Below are 23,076 nucleotides of genomic sequence, written 5' to 3' on the forward strand. Positions count from 1 at the left end.
TTTATGCCCACATTCCACCATGCTTTATTTGAACGTCCACAGCAACAGGTCGGGAATCATGGGTGGGGGTCCGCCATATTGATTCTTGGGACCTGCCAGCATATAACAACCAATAAGTCCAGACACAAATGCTGCAAGTTTTTCTTTTCTTTTCAGGCATAAGGTCAAAGCCTAAACACACTTTGCAAGGAGATGGAAATTCAAGAGGCGCCGAAGTTCTTTGGGCTCAGCAGAGGAGACGGTGGGAAGGGCAGTAATTGGGGAAAGAAGGATGATCAACACAGAGTGGCATAGACCCAGCCGAAGGAACCCCAGCCGACAGGTAGGAACGAGGCCTAATTTGAGAGCAAAATTTTGAAGCCGCCCATTACAAAAGCCCTTGGGTGAGGGCCAGGAAGGGGAAGAAGACCCCTCCCCTCTCCCTGAGCAACCAGCTTGTGCAAGAACACAGAGGCGGGGGGGGGGCAGGAAAGACACGGTTTGGTCTCCACTCAACGCGGGACGATGCAGAGCTTGTAGAAGGGCGGGATGGTGGCAAAGCCGCACTCCTGGGGGGTCGTGTCAATGTCCTTGGGGTCCTGAAGGGGCTTCAGCCGGAATCTCTGCAGGACGGTGGTGAAAAAAAGGAAGAGCTCCATTCGGGCCAGCGCTTCACCGAGACACAACCGTTTCCCTGCAGGAAGGGAAGACGGGTTTGGGGGTTAGAGGTCAGGTTTAGGTCATGTCCAAAGTCCTTGGGATGTGAATAGAACAGGTGAAATTCATGTGAATGAAGAGAGGGGAGTTTTCCTCTCTTATAGGACTAAATCCCTGTTGTTGTTGTTGTTGTTGTTGTTGTTGTTGTTGTTGTTGTTGTTTTGGCAGATCTTTGTGTGAGTGTGTGTGTCATCCAGTGAAACTTAGGGATAAGAGATCCAGGATGACGAAAGGAAGTATTTCTTCAGACTGTGTATGTAAAATTGGTTTATAGAGTCATAGAATTGTACAGCTGCAAGGGAACCAAATCTCTCCCCCGCCCCACCCCCGAACTTGTCCCTTACTTTGACCGTCCAAAGTTGGCAGCCCTACCTACAACCAATACTTCCTTCCAGCAGATTTTGCCCATATATTTGTTATTAAAATCTCCCCATTCCTTTGCACATTTATTTATGATGGTGCGTGTTAGGGAGTAGGGTATGTGTAAACACTACAAACGACCAAGTAAAAGCCACAATGCAATGAAGGTTTGTTTTTTGTAGGAGACCCAGGTTCAAAACTTCATAAAGTGAAGGAGGAGGAGATGGGGGAGGTTCTCCTTTGCCAACAAACAAACAAACAAACACATGTTTAAGACAGGCTTCCTCAACCTCGGCCCTTCAGATGTTTTCGGCCTACAACTCCCATGATCCCTAGCTAGCAGAACCAGTGGTCAGGGATGATGGGAATTGTAGTCTCAAAACATCTGGAGGGACAAGGTAGAGGAAGACTAGTTTAAGAGGAAGGGATCTACCTGCGGAGAACGGCATGAATGCATCGTTCTTCTTGAAACGCCCATTCTCATCCAGGAAGTTCTCTGGGTTGAAAGCAAATGGGTTTTTAAACTTCGTGGGGTCGTGCAGGACAGTGTGGAGCATAGGGTAGATTTCTGTACCCTAGGAAAAGAGGGAGAGAATATTGAGATCAGAATTACAAAGATTCAGGGAAAGTCTAGAGAGAAGCTCTCCACCCTATCCCTCAACTGGTGGATTGCCAGCCACATTTGACCACCGGCCAGCTTCTCCCTGTGACATCTACAGACTGTCCTGCCTGAACGTGAAGGTACCACATGGGTAGCTGACCCACAGAAATCTCATGCAATCCGGTTAAATGGTCAGTTGATCTACAGGTCACTCTCTCTCTCTCTCTCTCTACAGAAGCATCAATGTGGGCATCCGTCATCTGGGATCAGGGAGGCATTCCACCTCTGGCTGTAGTTCAGCTTAAGCCAAGAGGAGGTCCAGCCCTTACCATTAGGCAGAGTGAGCCAGCTGCTTCAAGCGGCATATGCTGGAGGGTGGGGACTAGAGGCCCGGTGTTGGAGGACAGATGTGTCCCCATGCACCCTGTAAACTAGCCAGGGTGCCAGGGTTACTGACCCATCACCAGTGTTGGAAATAAGATCCAGCAACCAGGCCTGCTAGCCTTCTGTGCATGGAATGGGAGGGGAAGCGCCCTTTGAGCTTTCACCTCATGCAGCAACCTGCCTTGGGCAAGCCCTGGCCAGGATGGAGAGACCTTTGGTGCAGATTGGTGCCCCATTTCCTACATTAATTGCTGAGGCTTTTAAGAAAGGAGATCGGCAGGAACCCAACAGTGGGACGGCCTCGTCTCTCCTGGGGTAGAACATACCCAGCCCTGGAGGGATTCATCCTGGTCCACTAGTGGCTCTCCTCATTCAACTTCCTCTAAAGAAGGGGTGTCCAACTTCCAAGAGACTGTAATCTACCCCCACTAGATCTACCCAATGGTGGTTATCTACCCATTGGATTGACCAAAGTTGTTGAGCTTTTCAGGGGGAATCAGACCCATAGTTGTTGAGCATCTTTTTGAGAGGAATTCTCACATTTGTTGAGGCTTCAGCAAAGTTGTTGAGCTCCCCCCCCCCATTTCATTGCATTTCTGGGAGGATCCATTGGGATCACGCGATCGACCGCGATTCACAAGAAATGCCCCGCAATCGGCCGGTAGATCGCGACCGACCTGTTGGACCTCCCTGCTTTAAAGGAGGGGGAAACTGTGTCCCTCACTTTCGCATTCTCCCAGCCACATATCATAGAATATATAAACACAATTTGCAAGGCCATTTCAATTCTATGAAATGTCATAGAATTGTAGAGTTAGGAGGGAGCCCCAGATCCAAACCACTTCATTGCCGGAATCTCGACTAAAGTGTCCATGACAGATGGTCCTCCAGCCTCTTAAGTTCAATTCTCCACATTTCCACATCAGATTGTGAATCTTTTTGTTCGTTTTAACAATGTTCTCATGAAAATTCACCAGAATTTTAATGCAAATGCCTCCCAATGTGCACACTTATTCCTGCAATTTTGCTGTATATGCACCTGCCACAGCGGCAACAAGACATGTCTCTCCCTTATTGGGGGTCTTTATAGCTGCAGCAGGTACTGTAACCTTCCAACAGTCTAACTCGGCCCCCAAAGGCTCACTCCTCCATTGTTTCCAGAGACAGACAGATGCCAACAACACAATTTGCAAGGCCACTTCACTTGATTTAATGCACTTTTCTATGTTACTTTCACTAATATGGCATGTTATGCACATTTCATCCTAGTAAATGTACAATAACGAGGCTGGATAACTGCGCTTCAAAATTCAGAAGCGTGCAAATTTCAAAGGATGGCTGCTGTGTTTAAGTTCAGGTATGTTGCAGGAAACGCAAATTAGGTAGGATTGCCTTTTAAGGCAAATGGGATAAAATTTCTCCCCTACATCCTGCTCAGGATAAGACTTACCAGCTGGGGCCTGGTCATCCTTTGAGGATTGGCTGTTGTGTGTGTGTGTTTTTAAGTACTATGGCTAATGTCAGCTTTTGCCAACCTGGTGCCCTCTAGATGTTTTGAAATGCAACTCTAATCAATCCCAGCCAGCATGTCCATTTGAGACATCTAGAGGGCACCAGGTTGGGGAAGGCTGCTTAACGGAATGGCAAATCTTTAAGACTCTCCTGGAGGACGCCCAGTCCTTTTCCTTTGCCAAAAATACCCGCCAATAACAGTAGCCAACATCACCTCATCCTGCCTCCAACAGGTTGATTCTGTGCTGGATGAAGACTCAACTGTTGCAGTAGTGGGCAGATGTTGGTGGCAAGGCACAAATCTGTGAATGTTTTAAACAACCACAACCCATTTTGTTGTGTCTCACACACTTTTTATTCCCTCTGCCCCCGCAACTGATACCTTAGGGATGATGTAGCCTCTGAATTCAGTGTCGCGGATCACAGAGTGGGCCACGTCCATGGGGATGAGGTCACTGACCCTCTGTACTTCATGGATGACAGCGTCCACGTAAGGCATCTGGCTCCGGTCTTCAATGTTTGGGGCGCGGTTCTGTCCAATCACTTGGTCAATCTCCTGGTGCATTTTTGCTGCCCAATGCATTTAGATCATAGAAGGGTCAGAGAATCAGAGTCGGAAGGGGACCCCCTGGGGGTCATCTAGCCCAACCCCCTGCATTGCAGGAATCTATGGCTCAACATGGGGCTCAGATCCATGACCCTGAGTCTTGTAGTCCACTGCCTGAGCTATCCGTTTACTTAAGATTCCTAGCACCAGAACGCAGCTCAGTTTTCAGCTTGAACCTAGCTAAATGTTCCTTTATTTCTCCAGACTCAAGGCAGCTTACGCAAATCAAAACAAGACAGATTTCATAAAAATTACAAAAAGCTAAAAGCATTTGAGAAGGTAACTACTTACTTAATTAATTTGACTCACACTTCCGGCGGCGACGCCATCGCGGGTGGTCGAAGGCTGGCTTCGGGTCCGAAGCGCCTTGTCCATCCCGGGGGTTAGGAGCCGCGCTACCGCAGCGCGCGGCTCCGGTTGGGGTGCGGGAAGAGCGTCCCGCACCCTGGGCTCCCCGGCTGCGCCCGCGGAGGCTCTGAACCCTTCCCTTGCCCCCCCTGTAAAGGGGGAGTGGGGGTGAAGGGCAAACGGAGCCGGGCTTCGGGGACATGCCCCAACCGGGATGCAAATGCGGCGACAGAGCCCGCGGTGAGCGTCCAAGTTCTACCTGTGAAGAATGGAGCTAAAAGAACCCGGTGGTCGTGAGTAAAGAATCTGATCAGAAACTGTGCTTTTGGAACGATCCGGGGGGAAGGAGAATGGCAGCCTGCCCTCCCTCCCTTCGAGCTCAAGAATCTAACCAACTTGAGTGATTGCTGCTACAGAACTGGTTACAATGTATCTAAAATTGACACAGGAGACTGGCAAACTTTCTTTTGGGAAGTTAACTAGAGGAAATATCTCCTTTTAAAGTTGCGGTATTTGCGCTCCAGTTCAGGAAAATGGCGACGAACAAAGAGGGGAGTAGAAATATGACACCCGCTTCCTCCTCCTCTGCCAGTATGCTGGGTTTCGTCCTTGAACTGGCACTGAACTCTGGACTAACGGACGAACAGAGACTCACTGCCTTGAAGGTGGAACTGCTTTATAGAAAAGTCAAAGTCTTGTGTGGGGGTCTGAAATGGAACCAATTGCCCACAGAGGAGGCTTACAAAACTTTGATACTTTGGAAGAAAGCCCTTGCCAAAGAGCTGAGAGGATGGATGCAAAGATGGAGTGAAATGAATGAGCTACTTCGGAGAGAAATTCGCCTTTGGGGGTGGCAGCCCAAGGCGACGTTAAGAATTCGTATATCCAGTCCCCGAGGTGTGAGCTCGGGGCCAGGGACAGAGAATTAAGGTATCTACAAGAGAAAAGGAATGTTACAAAGAACCGAAGAAGCTGAGAGATGATGAGAGGGACACCTCTGAACTCGCGGCAAGGAGAGGTTTGGACTGTGCCTGGATCTGTGGACGCTTGGAGAGGGAAGAGATATGGAAGTTCAGTGCTGATGCCATCAGGAGAAGAATAATGGACAGAGGGGGTGTGGGGTGAAGCATTAAGTAAAACTTTAAGCAGCCTGATATGGTAATTGAAATCGAGGGTGAATACTGTCAACAACACTTTGTTATATTTTTTATTTGAACATGAAAGGAGATATTTCAAGTTTTTTACGTTACTAGCAGCAACCTTAAGGATAGAAGAGATAGATTAGATGCGAAATGATTGCGAAGATTTATGAGGTGGAGTATAAGCAAAGTGAATTTAAGTGGATTAAGTTTATGGATTTAGAAGATTAAATGGTGAGGTATTATTATGATGATGCATTTTTAGTAAATGTTGAAGATATAATTGAATGTAATTATACAATTGAAGTTAATGTTTTTTTTTGTAGGAGAAATGGTTATAAAATAGATCAAGGATACAAACTCGAAGGTGAAAAGGCAGGGGAAGTCAAAAGTCAAGATATGGAATTAGAAATTTTTTTTTTTTTTTCTAGAAAGATGCAGTAAGAAAGCTTGACATTGTTTGTATTTGTTTTATCTGTTTTGCATTTGTTTAATTGTAGGTGTGGGTGTGGGTATATGTTTGTTATAGAAAAATGCCAATAAATTCTTATAAAAAAAAAAATTAATTTGACTCAAATGGAATTAAAAAACAATCCTTTAAAAAAAAACCAAGTCCATTAAAATACAGAGAATCAAAGCAGCAAATATAAAAAGCCCTCCTGGGGCAGGCCAAAGCGGGGGGGACGGACCCATGCAGCCCAGCAACCTGGTCTCACTGTCACCAACTAGACAACCCCTGGAAAGCAAACAAGCCGGATGACCTTGCAGGTTCCCAGCAAATGGGCCCAGAAGCATATATGCCTCCAACAGTGAAAGTCCAGCGTAGCCGTCGTGATTAAGAGCCATGGTTTGTCTTGCCCTCCTGAATTGGTCTGGTCCTCTTTTAAATCTGTCCAGTGGCCATCACAACATCTTGTGTCTGTGAGTTCCATAGTTCATCCTGTGTATATCCCAACATTCAGCTTCACTGGATGGCTCTGTTGGATTAGAACTGTTCCTGCCCACTTTCTCCACACCGAGCCTAACTTTACACACCTCTGTCGTATCTCCTCCTTACTCACGTCTCCGCACACCCCAACAGGCCAGTTGGGCTTTAACCAGCATGGCTGCAGTGTGCAGGTTCCCTTCCTTACCTTGAACTTCGGGGTATTTCATCAGAAACAGAAACCCATATCTCAGGGTGGAGCTGACGGTCTCCGTCCCAGCAAAGAACAGGTTGAGGGTGGTGAGTTCTAGGTTCTTGGTGTTGAATTCGCTAGACGGGTTGTCTTTCTCCTGGAGACAAATGGGAAGCCAATTTCATCAGGATTCCCCCCATGTGGGTGAGAAGTAGGGGGAGCTGGTTTCAGGGCTGCCTGCCTCTGTTATAGTCCTTTATGGAAGAAGGACGTCACTTGTCAGTTGGGGGTGTGTGAAGAGAACTAGGCAAGCTGGACACATGTCACCCATCAGATCATTAATGATAATGATCATAAATTCCTTATGCCCCCACCCATCGGACTGGGTTGCCCCCAGCCGCTCTGGGTGGCTTCCAACAAAAATACAGGAAAAACAGCAGACAACCATTAAAAGCTTCTCGAACTAGGGCTGCCTACAGATATCTGTGAAAAATCACTATAGCTCTTTGACGTTTCCCAGGAGGGCTTTCCATGGAGTGGGTGTGACTACCAAAAAGGTCTTCTGTCTGTTTCCCTGTAGTTTCACTTCTCACAGTGAGGGGACTGCCAGAAGGCTTTCCAATGTATATTGGAGATGCAAGCAGCTAAATAAATGTAAGAGGTTTAGTTGAACAACTATTATGGTCCCGCTAGAGCAGGGCCAGCAACTTTTTCAGCAGGGGGCCGGTCCACTGTCCCGCAGACTTTGTGGGGGGACGGACTATATTTTGAAGGAAAAAAATGAATGAATTCCTATGCCCTACAAACAACCCAGAGATGCATTTTAAATAAAAGCACATATTCTACACATGTAAAAACACCAGGCAGACCCACAATAACCCGGGGATGCATTTTAATAAAATGACATATTCTACTCATGCAAAACACACTGATTCCCAGACCATCTGCTGGGCCGGATTGAGAAGGCGAATGGGCCGCATCCGGTGCCCCGGGCCTTAGTTTGGGGACCCCTGCTCTAGAGATCCTTTTTACTGTGCATTCACAATGTACACAATAATAATACACTTTGCACCTGCAAAAGTTTTGGGGTAGTCACACTGCTTCATTTCAAAGGAGTGTGAATCCTATAACTTCTTACTGAAATCAATCCATAACTTTTCATACAACAAACATTCTGGTTTATTTTTGTGTACCGCTTTTGAAGCACTCCAGCCCCTCTGGGCGGCAATAGCATGGTAGCATTGGGGAAGCATTACAGAACAATTAGGAAAGCAAAACAGGTCCCTGCGCCTGCCCACCCAGCAGTTCAAAAGCACGTCAAAGTGCAAGTAGATAAATAGGTACCACTCCAGCAGGAAAGTAAACGGCATTTCCGTGCACTGCTCTGGTTCGCCAGAAGCGGCTTAGTCATGCTGGCCACATGACCCGGAAGCTGTATGCCGGCTCCCTCGGCGAGTAAAGCGAGATGAGTGCCGCAACCCCAGAGTTGTTCGCGCCTGGACCTAACGGTCAGGGGTCCCTTTACCTTTTACTGTGTCAAGAACACATTGCAGAATTCACCAAGTGCAATAAGGCACAAGCCTGGAGGGGCCTCTCAGTTGGTGAGCAGCATTGACTGAACTTTGCATGATAATTTACATGCTTGACTAACTAGCACACTCTAGGTTCACCAGTGAACCGAAATGGTGGCACACCTGATCATGAAGCATTTGCAAAGTGTATTATTAGCATGGTGTGTTAGCAAGCAGCAGAATATGCAGAGCCCCTGTGGCAGTTCAGAGATTGCATCTCTTTGTAAGTGATGTGCGACTTAGTGATCCTTGTGTGAACTTACAGCCAGTGGCGTAGCGAGGTGGGGGCGATGGGGGTGGGGCGCCCTGGGTTCCAGGGGAGGGGGGTGACACTTGGTGCGCCCCCCCCACAGCCCAAGCCGAGCCCCACCGGCGCTCCCCGAGCAAACCGCGGAGTGAGGCTGCTCCGCCCTACGGCCCATTTGGGGCCCGCCTGCCGCCACTATGGAGTGGTGTGGCACACATGCGCCGTGCGCCGTACACAGTGGTGCATGCGCGCCGCCACCCCCGGGTGAGCAAGCGGCTTCCTCCGCCACTGCCTATAGTTCCCTGTGGAAATCCCACCTCATTTCAGATGCAACAGGGTACCTTTTCCATCTGGATGAGGAAGCAGTCAATGAAGTCACGAGGGGCATTGAGGGTCAAGGGTCTCCTTGTTCTTCTTCACCCTCTTGGCAATGTAGGCTCTCATGTCTTCCAGAATGTCATAGATCTTGGTTTGGGGCCCTGGAAGTACTTCAGAATGTGTCATACATGCATAGAACTGCATGGAGAAAGGAAAGGCACCGGCAGCTGAGCAGGAATGCCTCCTGAGGGTCAGGAGAGATTCCTTGGAAGCCAAGGAGGCCCCACTAGATGATAAGTGGCTGTTATGAAATACGGCTGGCTTTCACACCCTTGTCCAGCCTGGTGCCCCTCTGCTCTCCGCATGAGATTAGGCTCCAAATCCCATCAGGCACAGAGCACAGCCAGCAAGGCCAATGCTCAGGGATGATTAAGGTGATGGGAGCTCCATCCCAACAATATCAGGAGGGGGTCTGGTTGGGAAATGGATTCGTGCTCTGCCTGCTTTGAGACCAGGTACCTGAGACCAGGCGGTGCTCATCTCCCGGAAGCTGTCATTCATCATCTGCATCAGGGACTGGAAATCCTTGTTTTTGTAGTCAAAGCGGTCGCCAAAGACAATGGAGCAGATCACGTTGGAGACGGCGCGGCTGAGGGTGAAGGTGGGGTCGAAAGGCTTCTCTGCAATGCCAGGGCAGAGGAAAAGAAGGAAGATTCATTGTGCCGAAGGGGCCAAGATATCTTGGGAAGTGTGAGGAACTGTGGAACACCTGCGAAGTCCTCTCCCAAACTATTCTCAAAAGTTACAGGTAGGTAGCCATGTTGGTCTGCCATAGTCAAAACAAAATAAAAATCCTTCCAGTAGCACCTTAGAGACCAACTAAATTTGTTCTTGGGCCAGTAAGGGTGTTGTCCGGGTGTATGTGGCAGCAAAGTTTACATCTGGGTTTATTGCAGTGTCCATGTACAACCAGACTTAACATGGACACTGGTACTAGAGCCTGCAATAAACCCAGATGCCATTACTGGCCCCAACAACATCAAACATACTATCTCAGGACTATTTAGATGGTCATCTTCTAACATTGTGTATGCCATCAAATGCCAACAGTGCCCTTCAGCTCTATTGGACAAACAGGCCAAACCCTACGCCAAAGGATAAATGGACACAAATCTGACATCAGGAATCACAAGACAGAAAAACCAGTAGGAGAAAACTTCAATCTCCCAGGACATTCTATACAAGATCTCAAAGTAGCTGTCTTAATACAAAGGAATTTCAGAAATAGACTGGAAAGAGAAGTTGCTGAATTGCAACTTATTACCAAACTTAAAACCATGGAGAGACCTGGTTTGAATAGAGACATTGGATTCTTATCTCATTATACAAGACAAAGCTATTTTTAGCCATCTCACCCCTTGCTTTTTCCTGTAAGACCAACTGCAGTCGTTAACAGTCATCAACAGGTTTACCACACCTATCAGCCAATCACCCATTCCCACCACCCTTCTGAGTAATACCCCTCCCCACCCTCTCACTATATAGAAGGGTCTGGTGGCTTCTGTTTCAATGTATCTGAAGAAGTGTGCATGCACACGAAAGCTCATACCAAGAACAAACTTAATTGGTCTCTAAGGTCCTGTTGGAAGGAATTTTTTCATTTTTTATTTTATTCTCAAAAGATCACCTGTAGTACCTACCCAGAACTTAAGATACCTATTGCTGACCAGGCTACTAGAATGAATACCTTCGCTGTCTATGAAGCAGCCTTCCCAGAGAGCTCTCTCAGTGCTATCATTATGGCCTCCTTTTTTGCATGTGGAGAACTATTCCGAACACTGCTTTTATTGTTTAATAGTATTGTGCATGTTGCAGTCTTTATTTTAATTAAGAATATTAGAAGAATCTGCTTGATCACGCCCAGCTAGGCCAATACGCCGCTCTCATAGTGGCGAACCAGAGTTGGTGGCCATCTGTTTCAAGAGATGATGGAGGGCACCTCTGCAGAGGAAGTCAAACTGCTATGTTAGCAGCACTGAAGTGACCTCCCTGGGGTGCAAGCCAGGGCAGTGTTTATAGAGGTCCTCGGCTGTTCAGATGACAAGACCCTCCTCTCAGCCGTACTGGTGTAGTCCAAAGGAAAGCAGAGCAATATGTTTGGCACCAGCTTGGCTGCAGGAGTTGCTGGAAGGAAGCGTACAAGGCGCCATCAAATCGTCTTAGGGACTCTGCTCTGGATTTGTGCAAGGTTTACTCCTTGGCCTTTTTTTCTCCCAAAGATATCCTGCAATGCAGCAAATGTTTAGGCTCCATTTCCCTTCTACCAGGTGGGCTACCTTCCCAGGGTGATGACCCCCATCTGCCCCTCACTTCCCTCTGCAGCACAGAACAAAGAGTTGAGCAATTATCTAAACATTTGGGAAGCACCTGAAGGCAGCCTTGTATAGGGAAACTTTTTAAGATTTAAGGTTTTACAATGTTTTTACTACCTTGATGGCAGAAAGTGAGGAGGAATTAAAGAACCTTTTAATGAGGGTGAAAGAGGAGAGCGCAAAATATGGTCTGAAGCTCAACATCAAAAAAACTAAGATCATGGCCACTGGTCCCATCACCTCCTGGCAAATAGAAGGGGAAGAAATGGAGGCAGTGAGAGATTTCACTTTCTTGGGTTCCATGATCACTGCAGATGGTGACAGCAGTCACAAAATTAGAAGACGCCTGCTTCTTGGGAGAAAAGCAATGACAAACCTAGACAGCATCTAAAAAGCAAAGACATCACCTTGCCGACAAAGGTCCGTATATTTAAAGCTATGGTTTTCCCAGTAGTAATGTACGGAAGTGAGAGCTGGACCATAAGAAGGCTGATCACCGAAGAATTGATGCTTTTGAATTATGGTGCTGGAGGAGACTCTTGAGAGTCCCATGGACTGCAAGAAGATCAAACCTATCCATTCTCAAAGAAATCAGCCCTGAGTGCTCACTGGAAGGGCAGATCCTGAAGTTGAGGCTCCAGTACTTTGGCCACCTCATGAGAAGAGAAGACTCCCTGAAAAAGACCCTGATGTTGGGAAAGATGGAGGGCACAAGGAGAAGGGGACGACAGAGGATGAGATGGTTGGACAGTGTTCTCGAAGCTACTAACATGAGTTTGGCCAAACTGCGAAAGGCAGTGAAGAATAGGCGTGCCTGGCGTGCTCTGGTCCATGGTGTCACGAAGAGTCGGAAACGACTGAACGACTGAACAACAACAACAACATGCTGGAAGCCACCCAGAGTGGCTGGGACAACCCAGTCAGATGGGCGGAGTACTACTACTACTACTAATAATAATAATAATAATAATAATTATTTAAAGCTTTCTACTGGTTAGATGGGATTGGCACAGGGCTCCCTCTGCGGAGCATTTTTTCTCAGGCTATGTAAACAGCTTAAAGATTTCTATTGAAATATGAAGTGGCATGTAAATTAAATAAATAATTAGTTTTGAAAGGTGGGAATTCCTCTTCCTGTACAGCACTGTTTCTCTCTCTTAGCCCTTTATCTCTAAAAAGTAAAGGTCAAGGGACCCCTGACCATTAGGTCCAGTCATGGACAACTCTGAGGTTGCGGTGCTCATCTCGCTTTACTGGCCGAGGGAGCCGGCGTTTGTCCGCAGACAGCTTCCGGGTCATGTGGCCAGCATGACTAAGGCGCTTCTGGCGAAATAGAGCAGTGCACAGAAACACAGTTTACCTTCCTGCCGGAGCAGTACCTATTTATCTACTTGCACTTTGACTTGCTTTCGAACTGCTAGGTGGGCAGGATCCAGGACCGAACAATGGGAGCTCACCCCGTCGCAGGGATTCGAACCGCCGACCTTTTGATCGGCAAACCCGCGTCCCACCCCTTACCCATATTTGGGGGGCAATGTATGTGCTCTTTCCTCCCTGCCTGCTATCCTTCTTGAGCCCAGAAATTGTCATTGCCTTTGGGACAAAAAGCCATCCCTTCCCACATCCTGTCTGGGCTTCAGAGCTCGTGCTTCTGCCCAGCCTGGTGGGGCTGACCTCCTCCTCCCTGCCCTTCTCTTGGCCTACTCACCGTTGGTCTTATGTAATTCCTCCAGCAGGAACTGGGCTTCCTCCTGGATCCGATCCTCAATTGTTCTTTTCCCCATGCCAAAATTCCTCAAGATGGTGAGGGAGAAGCGGCGGAGCTGCTTCCAGCGCTCTCCCTCAGAAAACACCACCCCTGCAGGCAAGGGGGGGGGAGAGAAAGGGGAGAGGGGTTGAATAGCAGCCAGGAAACAGCAGACACTGTTGTGATATTATTACAAGCCGAGCTGCAAATGCCTCATCAGTGAGGCTCACATGACTATTGTGTCTGTTTTCATCCTGTGGGAAAGCCACTAGTCCTTCCAGCTTTCCCACACACGTGATGTTTTTTGTACTGTACTATTGTATTTTACTTTCAGTTCTGGCTCAAGAGATGCTGGACGTATTTTGCACAGCTCTGACTATCTGAGCTGGCAAGCAGAGACATACTCTGCATTTTATCTGCAATAAAGTAGTTTTTAGCCTTAATGGCTTGTGTGTGTTCTTCTTCACGCTGGAGAGCAATCGCATATTATCAATGTGCCCCTGGACTCGAGTAGCCAGGAGGGCACGCAGGCTTCGTCCCTACCTGGGGGTCAGTCTCACAACTTGCCCCCCCCCGGGATGTATCATAACAGACACAAGAGTCCTGTTTTGCAAGTCGGACCAGAGGTGTAGGAAGGTCAGGTGGTACCCGGTGAGGAAAATTTCTTGTCACCCCCCCCCCCCCATTGATTTCCTCCCCCTCCCCCCCCGCAAAAATGGTTTTACGTTATTTCATATTTTCTTACAAAGGAATAATAACAAGTAATAATAAAAAACTTTATTTATATCCCGCCCTCCCCGGCTGAAGTCGGGCTCAGGGTGGCTAACATCAGATACACAACATTGGTATAAAATCAAACAGTAATTAAATTACCTCCTAAAAAACATCTCAAAATCAAATTATAGTCTAATTAGATGGCTTTCCACAGGGTTAGGGTTGGGAACAGTAAGTGCTCCACTGAACGGAAATTTCAGCCTTCACAACATAGGAAAACAGCCAAGTAAACAGCTATTTTGGTGGAGGAGGGTCAAGATATTAACCGATATGCATGAAATTTCATATATAGCTATATAATCCCTAGTATAGTAAGATAAGACCTTTGGAGCAGGCATTTTAAAAAAAGTTTTTTTTTATGAACCGCCCTAGTAGGGCAGTAATTGTTCCTTGATAATTTGTCACCCCCTCCATTATGGAACATAGGGTGGTCCACCCCCTACACCCCCCTTGCTACGCCCCTGAGTCAGACCACCCTGGGTTCCTCCTCCTCCTCACCATAACCATCAAAGGTCCTTTGCAGCGTGGGGTTGATTTTCCTTCCGCTGAATTCTTCTGCCTTGTCTATCAGGGCCTCCTTCACAGCATCATAACCACAGAGGACCACAATCGGGCGATTTCCAAAGTAGACGGTGAACACTGGGCCATATATGTCACGCAGCTGCATAGGAGAAAGGCCAAAGGATACTTTTTTAAAAAAAAACAAAAAACCCAGAACAGTCTTTAATCCACTGCTTCTTTTTCTTACAATTCATTGGCACTGTTACAAAAGCTGAATGCATAAATGCTGGAAACAGGCTGGGCCTTTGTCGGATCCAACAGGGCAGTTTCAACTTTAATCTCTGTGTTAAAATATGTTCACTGAATTCCCTCAGACTCTTATTTTGTGAGAAGGAGAGATATGCCAGGCAGGTTTTGTGGCTTGGGCATCTTTATCCCCTTAAATGAGGTGCCCAGCCAGAGGAAGTAACAAAATTCAACAAGGAGGCTTTCTGCACATGCTCAGAGGGCCTCTACCTGACACCAAAATGCACTTTATCAAGCAAGGGGACAAAATGCATGAAAGCAAGTTTCCATTCCTGTTTTGATACAATTTTGAGATTGGCATGTCTCACACAGACTGGCTCTGCAGGTCTCAAGATGCTCATGGGACAGTTCTGCAAGGTTAAATGTCATTTCTGACTAAACCTGTTAAGTTGTGGGTGGACACAGCAGACGACACAGTGATTTCCAAACAGCTCTTGTTTATTCTCAGGCTGGAACAGAAGTGAGCTGAAGGGCTCAGCAACCTGCTTATATAGAACTCAGCTACAAAGCAACAGTAACAACTTTCAGTAGTTACCCAATCCCTGAACGTCACTTTCAATCCCTCATTTGCATGTGCGGACCTGAGTGAAAACTGCAGCAGAATGAACTATATACACACACCCCTAGTGGCCTAGGGTGAGAACTTCAATACATAACAATCCCTCTTGTGGTGTGTGGACAGAAATGTGGTTTTGATTTTGTCTTTTGAAATGGGTCTGACCCAGAAGGCTCCAAAACACGATTCTAGGCTGAAAATGCAATTCTAGGCTTCATTCACAGAAGTCTAGTGTCCAGATCAAGGGAAGTCATAGTACTGCTCTATTCCACCGTGTTCAGAGCCCGCCTGGAGTCCTGTGTCCAGTTTTGGGCACCACAGTTTAAGGAGGATTTTGACAAGCCGGAAGGCGTGCAGAGGAGGGCAACTAAGGATGATCAAGAGTCTGGAAGAGAAAGCCTTATTTATGAGGAATGGTTAAGGGAGTATGTTTAGCCTGGAGAAAAGAGGACCAAGAGATGATATGATATCTATCTTCAGACACAACTAAACAGCTATCACATGGAAGATGCAACAAGCTTGTTTAACTGCTGCTCTTGGAGGGCTAGGACTTGGACTGATGGATTCAGACTGCAAGAAATGATATTCCAACTCACAATTGTGTGCCCAGGCCGAGACCCCCTAACCCCCGAGGGACCACAAGAAGGAATAACTCATGGCAACGTTCTAGATTCAGGTAGGTAGCCGTGTTGGTCTGGCAAAGTTGAAATAAAAGTAAAACAAATAAATAATTGTCCAGTAACACCATATAGACCAACACGAAAGCTTATACCAGAAGAAACTTAGTTGGTCTATAAGGTAAAGGTAAAGGGACCCCTGACCATTAGGTCCAGTCGCGGACGACTCTGGGGTTGCGGCGCTCATCTCACTTTACTGGCCGAGGGAGCCGGTGTACAGCTTCTGGGTCATGTGGCCAGCATGACTAAGCTGCTTCTGGCGGACCAGAGCAGCGCACGGAAATGCTGTTTACCTTCCCGCCAGAGCAGTACCTATTTATCTACTTGCACTTTGACGTGCTTTTGAACTGCTAGGTGGGCAGGAGCTGGGACTGAGCAACGGGAGCTCACCCGGTGGCAGGGATTCGAACCGCCAACCTTCTGATCAGCAAGCCCTAGGCTCAGTGGTTTAGACCACAGCGCTGCCTGCGTCCCTTCTATAAGGTGCTACTGGACAATTATTTATTTTTATTTTTATCACAACCTGTTATGGGATCAAAATTGGTCACCACTTTATTAACCCTTTCAGATGTAGGAAGACCTTTGCTCTGGCATGTATCCCTCCCAGCCCCCCTGGCCGGGGGACTGAGGCACATCAGGTTTATTTGGATCCAGGGAGGGGGCACTGCAAGATGTCTGTTCACACGGCCAGCCAGCCAGCCCCCTTTTCCGCACAACACAGGGGAGTTCACTGACAACCTTTCAGTGTATGCCCAGTGACTCCTTTTTCAAAAAAAAAACATTAACGGGGAACCCTGGAATTGAAACGAGAAGGCCTGATACAACAAGCCGACGGGTCTGCGATAAAATCTTCTGGTCAGGGAACTGTTTCTCTGCAGAATCTTAATGCAACAGTTAAGAATGTTATGTATGCACCTCATTTGCAGGACAATTTGTTGAGTGTTTCTCAGCTTACTTCTCAAGGTCTCAAGCTGGTGTTCACAAAGTCCCGATGTGAAATTCTTCGAGACAACAAACTCATTCTTTATGCCAAATGTGTTGATGGTGTATATGTATTGCCTTTTGTTACAGGTGCAACAGCTGGTACAGCTAAGAAAACTGAACAGGCCCACTGCAACATATCAGTTGATAAGAATGAGAAGTTGCATAACCATTATATTGCTGTGCGTGGTACCACAATGGGCGCCCACAATTGGAAGAGTGAGCATTCATTAGGAAGAACTTTCTGAGGGTCAGAGCTGTTTGACAGTGGAGCGGGCTCCCTTGGAAGCTGGTGGTCTCTACTTCGCTGGAGGTTTTCCAACAGGCATTTGATGGCCACCTGCCAGGGGTTCTTTAGCTGCGATTTCTTCACTGCAGGGGGTTGGACTAGATGACCCCTGGGGGTTCCTTCCAACTCCCTTTCTATAATTTTATGAGAGTCCCACTTCAGGGTTTCATCAGCCGGATGAGCATTCTCTCTCATATAGAGCCGAACTCCATATTTGGTGGGAGAATGAATCATCCAACAATTTTATTTTTCTTTAAAGCAGTGGCTGGCATTCCCAGGCACTTAATCCCTTTTCCATGGACCATTTTGCTGCTCAAAATCCTCCCCGCTGCCTGATCCATTTCTCTCTGCAGGGGAAAATAAACCACAAGACCTCCAACGAGCTGCCGTGAGGATCCTGCTGTTGAACAAAAAGGTTTAATATTTGCACCTCAACAAATATTTAAATAAAACACTCAACACTCAACAAATATTTAAATAAAATGAAGATGTTTATGAAATACGATGCCAGCAACACCTGAACAAAAAACCTCACTATGTTGACACACCAGCGTTTCATCACCAAGGGAAAAACGCTGAGCATCGAAGCAGTGTGTGTGTGTGTTGCTTGACAATTTCCACTGTAATGCACAGTTCTTTCTCAAAGGCAGGGCAAATGGTTAAAGCCAAGCTCAACCTGTCTCCCAACCTCTCCAACCTCAATTCCAACCCGCCTCAACCAACCCTCTCAACCCTCCTGTCTCTCTTCAAATCCTCTCCTTTCAAACGCTCCCTCCTTGAACCATGGCCAATCGGAGGCTGCCGTTCATTAACCATTTGCTGGCAGGGGAAGAAAGAAAAAGAAAAAAACACTTTATAACGAGATGAAAAAGATGTTGAAATACACATTTATAAAAAGACCAGAGGCTTTTTTACTTGGCATTGTAGTTGAAGATATTAATAGACAAGATAAAAAAATTGTTTTTATATGGGATGATGGCTGCAAGAGTACTATTGGCACAGAAATGGAAACAAGAAGAATTACCGACGAAGGATGAATGGCAGATGAAATTAATGGACTACGCAGAAATGGACAAGATGACAGGAAGAATTCAAGAAGGATACTGACAAGCTGGAACGTGTCCAGAGGAGGGCAACCAAAATGGTCAAAGGCCTGGAAACGATGCCTTATGAGGAACGGCTTAGGGAGCTGGGTATGTTTAGCCTGGAGAAGAGAAGGTTAAGGGGTGATATGATAGCCATGTTCAAATATATAAAAGGATGTCATATAGAGGAGGGTGAAAGGTTGTTTTTTGCTGCTCCAGAGAAGCGGACACGGGGAAATGGATTCAAACTACAAGAAAGAAGATTCCACCTAAACATTAGGAAGAACTTCCTGACAGTGAGAGCTGTTCGACAGTGGAATTTGCTGCCAAGGAGTGTGGTGGAGTCTCCTTCTTTGGAGGTCTTTAAGGAGAGGCTTGACAGCCATCTGTCAGGAATGCTTTGATGGTGTCTCCTGCTTGGCAGGGGGTTGGACTGAATGGCCCTTGTGGTCTCTTCCAACTCTATGATTCTATGATTCTATGAAACCGGGGGGACCAGAGGTTCTTGGAAGATTGGAAGAAAAAAATGAGAATTATTTGAAAAGCAATTGTAAAAAACAAATTACACTAGTAGATTTGCAAGAAGTTTTGTAAGGAGGACTTTATGAAATATTACAGAAAAAAACTTAGGAAGATGATAAATGGTTATAGATTATTAAAAGTAATAGTGAAATTATGAAAATACAAGATTAACATATGAAAATTGGAAATCTTTATTTTTTTACTTTATTTACAGTTTATTAATAACAATAACATCAGTAACAGAGCAAAACTATCAATTCTCTTCACACACACACACACAAATATAGAAAAGGGGAAAAAAAACAAGAAAGGAAAAAAATTGGTGCTTGATTCTTGGTTTTCCCCTGTTCCAGACAAATCTAGCTAAATCTCTCCTCCAGTTTTTAAAGCACGCCATTCCTCCCAATATCGGGATGGTCTGGAACAGAAATATCATTTTCGGTAAAATATTCATTTTGATTACCAAAATCCTGCCCCATAGAGATAGGTGGAGTTTATTCCATACTTCCATATCTTTATTTTTATTTCATTCCAGGTTTTGGTGTAATTGTCTTGATATAAATTGATGGACTTTGTTGAAATCCAATAATTGGAAATCTTTAGACGTGGTTGATGGAAGTCCAAAAAATATTGTGTAAAATATGAAAGAATGTTAAATGATGTTTGGAAAATAGTTGTAAAAATCCAATAAAATATATATATTAAAAAGAAAGAAAAAGAAAGAAACACTTGTTGACCCAACCGATCCAGCAAAACCAACTTTTCCGTCACACATGGTTTCGAGTCCCATGTTGGGCAAAAGATCCCTGCGTTGCCAGGGGTTGGACTGGGTGACCCTGGTGGTCCCCTTCCAACTTTTCAATTCTATGATTCTAACCAAATTTAGAGTCTCCAAAATGCTGCCTACCAGAATGCAAAACAGGTTGGGAACTTTTAAAAGAAGGGGAGGGTTGTGAAAGGTAACATGTAGGATTGCTGTTGAGTTGTTTAAAAAAAAACAAACACCCGCTTTCGGAAGTTTGCAAGAATCATGCTTAGCTTGCTGAGTGCTGAAAGTGCATCTCAACTTTGGGTCCTCACAACAACCTTGCAAAGGTAGGCAAGTGGATTTACTACTGTTACAGTACTTTTACTCGCAGTAATGCTCTTTTTGCTCCTCCACTTCTCCCCAGGAAAACCTGCTCTTTAACGCTGAATTGGAACAAACAGCAATTTGGTTTTTTTTAGGATTGCAGTTTGCTCGATTCCATAGTAAAGAGTGGGTTTTCATGGGGAAAGTACCAGGGCAAAGTAGGGAAAGTGTTCAAACTGAGAGCTTCCAAAAACAGACCTGTGCCAAGAAATGGCAGCACAAAGGTAAGAGCCCTAACAGGATTCTTTGTGTTATTTAACTAAGTTGGCATCAGGCAAACATCAGGCAAATGGGTGAACATACGGATCCGAAGAAAACAGAAGCAAAAAATTACCAAGTGTGTCAATTCTCCTTTTTAAAAAATTAAATAAAATTTAATACAGTCTCTGCAAAAACAACAATAATAAACATAGCATTGAGTTTATCGTGCCATTTTACATCGTCTTAAAACATTAATGGGTCAATGTAGGCTGTCCACAGACTTGTTTGCGAAATTGGTGGGAGAAATTTGCTGCCTACTTCCCTTGTGTAGGAGAAGAAGGGGGACCAGGTTTCATCAAAGTTGTCGCTCTTTATAAAAACCTTTTGGATGGACAGGGCAACCGTCATCTAATCTACCCAACTAGAGGCAGTTACAGGTGGGTAGCCGTGTTGGTCTGCCATAGTCAAAACAAAATCGAAAATTCTTTCTAGTAGCACCTTAGAGACCAACTGAGTTTGTTCCTGGTATGAGCTTTCGTGTGCATGCACACGAAAGCTCATACCAGGAACAAACTCAGTTGGTCTCTAAGGTGCTACTAGAAAGAATTTTCGATTTTGTTTCAACTAGAGGCAGGCAGGCAGGAGGATACAAGGAGAGAGATGGAGAGATGGAGGGAAAGTGTTTTGGTAAGAGGCAAATAGACAGGGATATCCAGAAAGCCACAAAGAAGACACAGAAACGCTTAGTTGGGGAAGCGCTGTATTTTGAGCATATTCCTGTGCAAGAGAAAGGGTGGAGATGGAAGAGGAGAAACATGGAGGCAAACTGATGCCTCCGTGCACCTCCATTTCCCTTTGACTCCTTGCTGCTCTGTTCCTAGAAGGGCTAGGGGAGAAATCTGGTTCCGTTTTCACTGGAAGGCTAATCTACCAACCTTTCCCTTTCCAAAACCATGCACAAGCTGAAGAACGTGGATCCAGGTTTTGCAATGCAGATCTCCAGCCAAACAATGACAAATGAAGATACCACAGGAAAGGAGCGTGCAAATGAAAATATTCAGGGAAATCACTTGGGGGGGGGGGAAATGTGCACATTAGTCAAAACGGCATGCGGGGTGTGTGTGTGTGTGTTTATAAGGAGGCATATGCTGATAAATTTCCATGAAGATTTCTTTTAAAAAAAAAATAATAGTTTGCAAATTTCTCCAGAAATATTGAGAACTGAATTCAAGATTGGAAAACTGAGAAGCAGAGAACAACCAAAACTGATTGCGCCTTCTCTCCCTGGTTCCCAGAGGCAGTAAACTCACCCTGAGGAGAGATTTCAAGGTTTCTGATGACTTGAGCTGCAGGAAATTTCCAATCACTGGTAGCGGCATGGGTCCGGGGGGCAGCTTCCCATGGCGCGATACGCTCCTCACTGCTGCCGAAACGAGGAGCCAGGTCAAGCAGATGACGAGGAGGAGAGTTACAATGCTGGCCAGGTCCATGATGGTGGGGGTCACTACCAGTCTGTCGCAGTGCCGACAACTGTCCCATTTTGACAGGGTTCTAGATACTGAATCAAGGCTGGATTTGGCCCCACCTTCTGCATTATGTAACTGCACTAGGCCAACCTGTTGAGAGCTTTAATCCCAATAAACTTATGCCAAAAGTTAATCATCTATTTCCTGGTTATCAGGATTATGAATATTTGTTCCAGGAGCACGAGAGTTTGTGTGCACCTTCTTCGTGACACGTGGGTAAACAATTTCAATGCCAATTGCCTTTAAACCTTTTTATCTAGTTTTCTAGTCAATTGCCTTTAAACCTTTTTATCTAGTTTTCTAGTCAGAAGACTAGTCAAAAGTCACGTTGCCCGCCTTTGGACTCTCCTGATAATTGCTTATTGCTTCCACAGTTGTTGTTGTTGTTGCGGCTGCTGCTGCTGCAACCCTGAGTTTTCAGCCAGAACTCAGTTCCAGTACCCTTGGGTTGGCACCATTACCATTATAAGAGAACAAGGGAGGCGTTCAGGTTGAGTTCTGGCACCTCTTTTCCTAGAAAAATAGCACTGATCTGCAGTTTTCTGTGTTTTTAAAACCTTCCTGTTTTGTGTTTCTAAACGTTTTATGCAGTGTTTATTCTCCATCACCTTGAAACAGCTGTACAGAAAGTAATTAGTGATGTTGAAGAGGATGAGAGAAAGAACAGAAGAGCAGTTCCATGTGGGGATAACCAGCATCTGGGACGGCCAGTAATTCCCGGAGTTCCTGCTCCCACTGGCTGTGAAAGGGTCTGCTGGTTATGAAGCTGAAGGTCGTGAGATTGTTGTTGGGAGTTCTGAAGGTTTCCGAAGGTTTCTGAAGGTTCCGGAGGTTTCCGGATAGGAAAGATAGGCAGATCAAAAGATGCGGCCAAAACTAAGGAGGCCAAATAAACTTTTAGAAATAAAAGAAATAAATACTAAGAGACTGCAGTCAATGGTGAAGTTGCGCTCTACTGCTCTGTGCGGCTTGGTTTCTCTTTCGCTTGTCTTCTCTTGGCTTGTCTCGCACGGCTGTTCTCTCTTGGCTTGTCTCGCGCACTCTCCACACCGCTACAGAGAGCAGGGGCCTTTTATTAGAAAACTGAACATCGTCACAACATTATCATTAACCAATCACAACGCTGTATCTAGGTGAGTTTCTGGGTGGGAAACTCCTCACTGACCGATACTGAAGCTGATATTGGCGCGCTTTGCTACCAGCGCGGAGGGATCCGGGCAGCAAACCTCTGCCGGATCTTTTTGCCTTATGTGCAATGCGCGGAAGGTTACCTTACTGAGGACAGGTGCAGGAGCACCTGAAAACGTATCCCCACAGTTCCATCCAGGACAGGTTGTTGGTCGGACAAAAGACCTTTCCACTGAACTTCCCTTGTGTACAATTCTGGGCACCACAATTTAGGAAGGATGTTGACAAGCTGGAAGGTGTGCAGAAGAGGGCAAGCAAGAGGATCAAGGGTCTGGAAACCTAGCCTCCTGGGGAACGGTTGAAGGAACTGTGTGTGTT

At 46.1% G+C, this 23,076-nt stretch overlaps 1 protein-coding gene across 1 annotated transcript; it reads right to left on the reverse strand.

Moving 5' to 3' along the window:
- LOC117051850 (cytochrome P450 2G1-like) lies at nt 1–21,646 on the reverse strand. The gene is given in 10 exon segments (XM_033158544.1): nt 1–673; nt 1,490–1,631; nt 3,936–4,123; nt 6,781–6,922; nt 8,925–8,976; nt 8,978–9,099; nt 9,421–9,581; nt 12,982–13,131; nt 14,293–14,455; nt 21,355–21,646. Coding segments are annotated over 10 exon segments (1,482 nt in total). The 5' UTR covers nt 21,535–21,646; the 3' UTR covers nt 1–491.
- Between the last annotated feature and the right edge of the window lie 1,430 nt (nt 21,647–23,076).

Source organism: Lacerta agilis, chromosome 8 (genome assembly GCF_009819535.1).
Source record: "Lacerta agilis isolate rLacAgi1 chromosome 8, rLacAgi1.pri, whole genome shotgun sequence".
Taxonomy (NCBI): domain Eukaryota; kingdom Metazoa; phylum Chordata; class Lepidosauria; order Squamata; family Lacertidae; genus Lacerta; species Lacerta agilis.